The sequence below is a fragment of the Aplysia californica genome, unplaced genomic scaffold (assembly GCF_000002075.1).
Source record: "Aplysia californica isolate F4 #8 unplaced genomic scaffold, AplCal3.0 scaffold01229, whole genome shotgun sequence".
Taxonomy (NCBI): domain Eukaryota; kingdom Metazoa; phylum Mollusca; class Gastropoda; order Aplysiida; family Aplysiidae; genus Aplysia; species Aplysia californica.
The window spans coordinates 88,759-97,861 of NW_004798499.1; the positions used below are offsets into that span (position 1 = coordinate 88,759).

The following is a 9,103-nucleotide window of genomic DNA, read 5'->3' on the forward strand; positions in this document are numbered from 1 at the left end:
ATTTTGGCCATTTTGAGTAATTACTAAGACCATGAGGTCAGAAAACAAATGTTCTATCTGCTCTATCAAAATCGTAAGATTTTTCGGAGTCGTCACCAAGATATTCAAAGAATTGCATTCTAAAAAGCTTGAGCTTGAAATGTTGTGAAACTCAAAATTTATTATTATGTCAAATTTCTAACAAACAAGACACTGAGCAGAAAGAACTCTGAGGACTCTCAAGCTATGGAAGTTACCAAGCTTTGGCGGCCATTTTCTCAATAATTTTAACTCTGTAACCAAGCAACCCTCACCTCCTTCAATAGTAAATATCTCGACTTCCATTCAAGATGGATCGACATTTCTTTCATCAAAAGCAAGACAAATGAACAAGCTTTAAGATGACACCAATAACTCCATATTATGTTTAAAAACTGGCGAGCACCCGATTACACCGCGTCGTTGCACATATTGCAACCTTAGCGCTTTCCTGTCGTATCTCCATTCTTTTAAACAGTGAAAATGTGACTTTTTCTTAACCCTATCCGTACGTCTGGGGTCAGGGGTCATTTTGTACCCCAGGGGTTGTATTCTTCACATTTTACAATACTTCTAGTGTGAAAATCTCTTTGAAACTTTCAGTATTTCTCAAAAATTCATTTTGACAGACTGCTATGCAAAGCGTACGGATCGGATTAACGAGTAAATTTTCTCTTTGGAAAGTGGGGGCACAGAGTTCCCCAGGTTGTATGGATACTATAATAAAACATGACGTTCGCATAGGGTTGAGCTCACTCTTTGTCATGATCTGTTTTCAGTTATAAAAAAAAGGAGATACGACAAGAAAGCACTGAGGTCGCGATATGTTCTAGAAGCTACAACACCATTAGCTTTCGCTGCCTAGACCGCCTCGTCCGGGCTCTTCCTGGAGGTGGATGTCCTCCCCCTTCGGCTCCTGAGGGGCTCCAGCGAGCGCAGCGTGTCGTACATAAACTTGGCCTTTTCCCGTCGTTCTTGCTCCAAAAGAACCTGCAGCTGGGCAAACCGGAGCTTGGCCTCCGCGCGGCCCGCCTCCCGCTGCCGTCGCTCCTCCAGCAGCAGCTGCTTCATCTCGCCCACTTCCCGCCGGAGACCCGAGATCTGGCGGGACTGAGACCGCAGCTTTGACATCACGCGGGAATAAAACCTCCCCTCCGAAGCTGAAAACGCCGACGATGATGCTGCCGCCTCCACTACAGACCTTCCTGAAATAGCTCCCCGTGGTCGCTGTGCAGACCTGCCCGAGCCAACGATAGTTTGAGAATCATCCCCACGAGATGGCGGCGCTGTTTTCGAATTACCTGCCAGTGATGTTGTTGGTGATACTATAGAGGATAAAGAATCGTCCGATGGTCCTTCTCCCAAAGCCTGTTCTGGGCCCTGTTGCTGCAATATGTTTTGCAACTGAGCCCCTCCGCCACCACCACCACCACTCCCCTGCTCCTCTGCGGCATAGGGTTTGAATGAGCTATTATGCATAACCATAGCACAGGTGTCATCTGAAAGACAAGGGTTCGAATCTTCTGGAGCCTGAAACTTTTTACCCGATGAAGATAAGGAAACAGTCTTCACATCATCATCATCCTCGTCGACCCCCATCAGGCTCAAAAGATTCGCCCCTACACCATCACCACCATCCCCCAAGCTGCTACTACTACTGCTGTGGCTGCCACTCCCTGCTGCTGCTGCTGTTTTTCCACTGTTATTATTCCCACCAGCACCACCACAACTGTCCTCCATCTCAACATACTCTTCCATCAGCCTTGCGCTGGTCATAGCTTCATCCTCTGCGTTCCCGGCCACGTTCTCATACACGTGTTTCTCTCGCAGAATGTTCTTCAGCTCCTCGTAAAAATCTGGGACTCGCTTGGCCCCGTGGTCCGGGACCTGCCGACTGATCTCATAGTCCTTGTAGGAACGCTCCAAGTTGCGCCACTTCTGGGAACACTTGTCGCCAGGGTTCTCAAACTGGAAGCCCAAACTGGCCATCTCATCGCCAATGCCCTGCCAGATCGCCTGTAACAGGGAAGATCAAATACCCGGGTAAACGAATAGACAAGGTAATTGTTTTAATGGACAGACAACATAACAGTCTGAAAATTGTTTGTGCCTTTGATCGACATTTTTCAGTAAAATTAAAATGCACACAGGAATGTGATTTGAAATGGACATGAGAGACTTTGGGCTGAAAAAAACTTATACTTGATAAATATTGTCAGACAGTTAATAAACGGTTTCTTTGATTGTCTTATTTTGACGAGTACCTGATTTCACCACAATGCTACACATATATTGACAACATAATCGTGTAAACACGCAGACAACATGATTGTGAAAACACAATAGTTTCTCCGTCAGTGTCTGATGATGATGAATGCATATTATACGCAGAGGAGAACATTTCTTAAAAGCAAAATAAAAGACATAGCCATTATAGTGGACTTTCCCAAGGGCCAATGAGACCAATTTTGGCAGAGAAGAGCGCATTTCATCACATATAATTGTAAGTGCTGTAAGTGCGACCCCACCCCCACCCCAAATGTCCATCCACCTCCACCCCCTTTCCTCTCACTCATTCATCCACCCCCACCCCCATCACACTCCTTTCCTCCCCTTTGTCCACCCACTCACCAACTCCCCTCCCTCACCTTTTTCTTGTTAGAGCGACAGGCCAGCCTGGCCTGGGTGTCCGGCCGTGCCACTATCTCAATGAGAGCTTGCGTGGCCTTCTTGTCCCGGTGACGGGCCTCGGGGGTCTTGATGTTCATCCACACCATATCTGGGAACAGAAAATATTGGTCTGTTTGTTTGAATAAAGAGAAGAATATCGACACACTAACCTCTTCACTGCCGCACCCGTAGAATTTACAGGCCTGAACCGTGTAGTGCTGTGCCTATGGCCTGTAGAATTTACGGGACTATGACAGAGGTTGTTTTGATTCTAATTATAAGAGAAGTTACTGCTAAAATCTTGTATTATTATTGAGGTACCTTCCTTTTATGTTTACCACCATTCCCCCCTACCCCCTTTGAAAGCGTCAGATTCAGATTTTAGCTCAAAGAGAAAATTAGATCTAGATCTAACACATTTACCGTACAAAAATGATTTATTGGCAGTAAACACAGATGGGCTTACATGTATATAGATCTACATGGGTAGTACGAGCGTTGAATAAGGTAGGAAAAGCCTCTTGTCACTTCCTCTTCACCTGAAGACACTCACACAACATGCATTCCCCATTTTTGGCCTCAGTTTATCATTACTCGAGTGTGTGTTGTTTTATGTTGTTTGGTGGTGTTGTTTTTGGCATCATGTCACTAACTCCAACTTTTCTCCATCTATCGCTAAATGAAATCCCCTCAAAATTCAATCAATAGAATTATGGTTCAATGTACAGTGTACATGCAGAAATTCATGCGAAAATATTCATACATAAAAAAGTTATGTGAGGTAGAGTGGGGTCACCCCTGAGCAGCCTTGGTTCATGGGATTTCCCCTGGCACAGGGGCCTATTTACCTGCAGCATTGAAGAGGTTAATGATCACTTAGTGCAAGCAAAAAGCAAGATTACTTTTGAGTAAAGAGAAACACATTAACACTTTAATGGTCATTTACTGAAAGTAAAAAAGAAGCTAAGAATGTTTCTGAGCGGTGCTCAGGGTCTGCAGGGATAATAATGGTTGTAAAGCGCATTGAGTATGCTGTAGAGTGTGGATATGTGCTATATAAAAATGCAATTATTATTATTATTACCAAAGAGCAAAATTTGTTTTTAGTAAACAGAAGCACATAAGTACAGAAATGGTAATTTACTGCTAGGAAAAGTAAGAAAGAGGCACAAAACAACTTAGTGAAATGAAAGAAAAGAAGTAGGGTTTTCTACAGGGCGTCCTCCTGGCACCTGAGTCAGAATCATATCTCTAAAGCACAAAGTCCTGTCTCCATTCTTCCCAAAAATTAGTATACATCTTACACGTAACCTATCTCGAATTAGTACACCATCTTACATGCAACCTATCCCAAACTAGCACACCATCCTGCAGGCAACCCATTCCAAATTAGTACACTATTTCACCACAACCTGTCCAAAATCAGAGCAGCACCTTACAACAAATCAGTACTCCCATCGTAATACTAACCTGTCACCAGATTTTTCGGCAAGAGGTTTGATGACGATGCCTTCCCAGAATGCTTGCCATTCCCGCCACCACTGCTGCTGACTTTGCTGACATCCGCGGCCGCCGAAATCCTGACCCCGTTCCCAGGAAATGACAAACTGGCAGCCACAGCAGTGGAGGAGGTCGCTGCGAAACTGGTGCTGCTGGGTGCAGTCAGGCTCTCTATGCTGGTCGTCATGGCAACATCAGAGTTGCTGCTGCCGCTGCTGCTGTGGTGGTCCACCGGGGTGGTGCAGCGGTTGTCATGGTCATCACTGTCAAAGAGAAAGAGGGCAAGGCGAGACGGGAAATGAATTTTTATAATTATTATATTTTTTAAACAGTAATAAAATCTTATGTTACATTATGTCCAACTATATCTCAGCTGTCAGACCCACAGAAAAATGTGCAAAACGATCATGTAATCAAAATAGCTATGACCTGCGACTGTCAATTTTGAGAAAAGCAGGGATTTTATTTTTTCTTCCTGTAAAAACTATGTCCAAACTTAGACACATTGTGCTCAAAGCTATCAATAAGCAGAGGTTGCACAATTTTATCGCAACTGTAAACCAAATTTCCCAAGCAATACATGACAGGGTTATTTGAGTAGCAACATGACAAAAAGACACACATTTGGGACAAGATAACACCATGGGTAACAAATGGAAGATCTATTCAAGTCCTATAAGCAGAAGAAAACTGTATTTGTCACATTTGTCTTGCTGCTTTGGTTCCAAAGTTGTTGTCATTTGAAGTTGGAAACTCAAACCACACTTCGCTATGACAGAGCTGAAGCTTTGACCTATATCCCACACATTGCTCCACATTTACTACATACCTTCTGTTCATTTTTGTAAGTATTCTACAGCATTTGCAACACAATCAGGTCATATAAGTGCTGAAGATTAAAGGTGTTACATGAGAGTAACATACACAAAAAAAGACAAATGAAAGGTAAGGACGATAGATGTTTGATAGGAAAGAAGGAGCATACCACACTGGCGGAACCGCTAACCATCCACCTCTACAAACCTGGTAGGCACAGTATCGGCAAACAGTGGTTCCACTGACAAGATATTTCCGGGCAGAGACGAATCCGCTTCTAACGAGTCCATGTCTTCTGGAGAGAAGAGAAGAAAGTAAAGTAGTTTCATGGATACAATTTTGCTTGTTTGTTTGTTTGAGTAAAGTAAAACACATCCACACAATAAGCGTCACTTAACTACAGGAAAAATCGCCATTGGTTATCGTATAATGTTTAACATTCCAATTGGGGATTTCAACCAGGGCCATGTATGGTCAGGAAACTGGGGTAAAGAACTTTGTGCCTGATCTGAAACAGATACTGTCATTCACAGTTCACCACTAATTTCTCTGCTTGGATATTTCTGAAAACCTATTTTATTATTATCCTGGTCTTTCCCTATCATCCATCTGTTCAAGTTCTTTTGGGTTTTTTTTTAAGTAAGTTATTCTTGTTCTATATCTGTATCTTTATTTTTTTTTTCCAGTGATTACAGGATTATATGTTCATGGCCTTTATGTTTTATCAAATGTTATATTATGTCTGCGGTCATTCAAGTTTCAATTTTATTGTGACTGTTAGTGAGTTTTTATTGCATTCTAAATTATTCAGTGAACGGCTCACTGTGTGACTAATTTTCTCATAAAAATTGTTTATACATACATAATACTATGTTTTATGTACACACATGTCCATTAATTTTCAAAATGTGATATCTTTATTAATGTAATGAGTATTGAGATTTATTTTTTTTTCAGAGAATAGAAAACCAGCCAGGGCAGTGCCACTGACTGAAGTGTCTTTAGGCCATTCCCAAAGGGGGCACATTTTTCGTTCAAGTATAGTAGAACTGTAAATGGGCTGACTCATGTCATGCTCATAACTGCCTGATCTACAACAGGGAACTGCTGCTTTTTCTTTCCTGATCCTTACTATTGTCATTTTCCTCTACTTCTTTTGTATGTTTGTCACTCTCTTGTGACCTGTTATTTTGGGGTGCCTTGATAGTCGAAGCAGACCTTGTGCTGTTGAAGCTAGAGAGGTGAGCAGTCTAAGTCTGATTCCCTGTAAAGACTTCTTTGTTGACACCCACCCTTTGGCGCTCATATGACCTTATGCAGTTGCGAGCACCGTAAAGCCCTCTACTATAAAAAAAAGAAGAGAGAATAGAAATGCGCAGCATAAATGCTATTTATAATTATATGTCCATTGCAGTGTCCAAGGACCCACAACATTAAGTGTATGCTTTAGCTAAGCCTTACCCATCCCATGAGGCTTGATATCAGAGCTCAGAGTTGGAGCTTCCAAACTTGGAACTTGTTGCTGCTGTTGTTGACGCTGCTGCTGCTGCTGCTGCTGATGCTGTTGTTGTTGTTGTTGTTGTTGTTGATGGTGCAGTTGTTGGTGCAATTGCTGCAGCTGTTGTAAATCTTGTGAGTGTTGCTGAACTTGAGAGGACAGCAAAGAGTGAGCATCTACTTGCTGCTGCTGCTGCTGCTGCTGTTGTTGCTGTTGCTGAATCTGCTGTTGTAGCTGTTGATGATGGTGCTGCTGGTGCTGTTGATGGTGTTGGTGTTGCTGTTGATGGTGTTGGTGTTGCTGCTGATGCTGCTGTTGCTGTGAGGGCTGCATGATGCCCTGGTGGTGTTGGGGCTGAAGCTGACTCTGCTGAAGCTCATGCTGATGCTGCAGGAAAATAATTGAGAGTTTATCAGTTCAGTCGTCACAAAAACGTAGAATAACTGTCAAATCTCAAACACAACTTCCTCATTTTCAGTTAAATTTACAAAGCTGCTATTTTGAATGTCATAAGGAAAACGTAGTTTAACAGAAAACATGCTGAGGATAATGATCATTTTTCTTATATCTTCTTTCATGATATTGCCAAAAAAGCAACAACCCCAAAACAGAATTTAAAAAAAAAAAAACCAAGAAAAAAACCCACAAAAAAACCCAAAAATAAAACTCGCCGTCCCTGATGAATGTTTCCAAACTCACCTGAGACACTTGTACCTGCAGCACACCTTGCAAGGATTGGATGTTTTGAGGGGTAAGCAAGTGCATTTGCTGCTGGCCTGAAGGATTGGAGATCTGCACCTAAACAATGAGGGGGAAAACACAGGACAAAGTAAGAATGTTCGTTTGAGTAAAAAGAAACACATCCACGTAACAGCAGTCCCTCAGTTTAGTTTTTGTTTTAGTAAAAGTTTTACGGCACTTGCAACACAATAAGGTCATATAAGTGCCGAAGAATAGATGTTACAAGAGTGTAACATACACAAAAAGTAGCAGAGATAAGGATTATAGATGTTTGATAGGAAAGAAGTAGCAAACCACACCAGAGCACCTGCCAACCACCCAGTCCCCTAGCACAGGTAAAATTTGTTTACTTCAGTAAAAGGAAACACGTGGATAATAACAGTTACTTACTGTGGGGATAAAGATTTTTTGCTTGTTCGTTTAAGAAAAGAGAAGCATGTAAAGTCACATCAAACAATGAACGTCATTTAATATTTGCTTTGTTTCAATTAATCTAAGCTTGTTGACACAACAATCATTTAGTGATTGTTTGTTTTGTTTTAGTAAAGACAAGCACATTGACATAAGATAATCATTTAACCTCTGTTTTGTTTCATAACAGTACAGAATGGGGTCTACATGTGGCGTCCCAACAACCCACAATACAGCGAGGGAAACCCTTCCCCGCCAGGCCTGAACAGAAGTCTGGGATTTTGTTAGATAACAACAATACTTCAACAAAACTTATTGGGCGACATGCAAATAATAAAAAGTAGCTTCCACACAACAATGTTTTACAAAATATAAATATACTAACAGGCTCAGTGAAATGAAAACCACATACCATAACATTGGAAGAGGGATTTACTTGATGTCCGACGTTGGGGCCATGGGTGACTGAATGCAGCTCAAACTGTTGATGCTGCTGCTGCTGCTGCTGTTGTTGTTGTTGCTGGGCAACAGTTACAGTAACATTGTCAGGGGCATTGGCGATGATGTCATCATGGATGTAAGTGTCGAGCTCATCCATGTGCACCTGGTTGTCATGAAATTTCACATACTCACCATCTGTGGATGAAAAAACCAAGAAACAATGATCGATGCACTGGCTTTGAACCCCATTGGAGCGTCCGGCGGTAATATAACCCTGTTCCCCATCGGACGCTGGGAGCATCCAGTACTAGTGACAACTGTTTCGTTTTATTTAGTTCAAGATTTTGGTTGTTTTTCGGAACTATTCCCGAACAAAGTTTTTTAGTAATGACTAAGCCTTTGTTTCCACTATTTAAAAGTTGGAGGCAAGCTTTTGGGGTTATAATGAGACATAGTGCATCAGGTTTAGGTGGCTGTAAAAAATAACTCCGGGAAACAGTGGAAAAAAACTCAGGGCTTAAAGAGTTACGAAATCTAAAACACTGATTAACATTGCCTCACATATTTCTAATTCTTTCTTCACTGATATGGAACAATTTTTGGGTGGTTTATAGTTTGAAAAAGAAAATGAGGGAGGGAAGGTAAAATAAACAAGAGGGCAAGCCAGTCACTTTATCTGGACAAAACCCAGGAAAATAAAATTTTTGACGGCTCACACTTGTGTGGGTGTGAGGGAGTGAGTGCACGCATGCATATCATATATTGTGGTGTGTATGTGAATGTTTGGGTGTGTGTGCGTGTGTGTGTGTGTGCGTGTGTGTGTGTGTGTGTGTGTGTGTGTGTGTGTGTGTCTGAGAAAGGGTAACATATCATGTGTATGCGCATGACACATTATAAAACTAAATAAGTTGATAAAAAAGGCATCAAGAACAATTGGTAGAGACCTAAGTAACTTTGAATATCTGCACAAGACAAACGTTCTAAAAAAGGCGGAAATAATGCTTAGTG

General features: G+C 41.9%; 1 protein-coding gene across 2 annotated transcripts in view; it reads right to left on the reverse strand.

The window, feature by feature from the left end:
• Nucleotides 1–660: 660 nt before the first annotated feature.
• LOC101859065 (la-related protein Larp4B) overlaps nucleotides 661–9,103 on the reverse strand; it is an 11,980-nt gene continuing 3,537 nt past the window's right edge. The window contains exons 2-8 of one of the 2 annotated variants that reach the window (XM_035973437.1): nucleotides 8,067–8,290; nucleotides 7,202–7,300; nucleotides 6,466–6,889; nucleotides 5,212–5,296; nucleotides 4,159–4,451; nucleotides 2,667–2,797; nucleotides 661–2,034 (exon numbers count right to left, since the gene is read on the reverse strand). In XM_035973437.1, coding sequence (XP_035829330.1) covers nucleotides 880–2,034; nucleotides 2,667–2,797; nucleotides 4,159–4,451; nucleotides 5,212–5,296; nucleotides 6,466–6,889; nucleotides 7,202–7,300; nucleotides 8,067–8,290 — 2,411 coding nt within the window. In that variant the 3' untranslated portion in view covers nucleotides 661–879. Of the gene's footprint in view, nucleotides 2,035–2,666; nucleotides 2,798–4,158; nucleotides 4,452–5,211; nucleotides 5,300–6,465; nucleotides 6,890–7,201; nucleotides 7,301–8,066; nucleotides 8,291–9,103 lie in introns of both variants that reach the window. The other variant, XM_013090337.2, reaches the window with a different exon arrangement.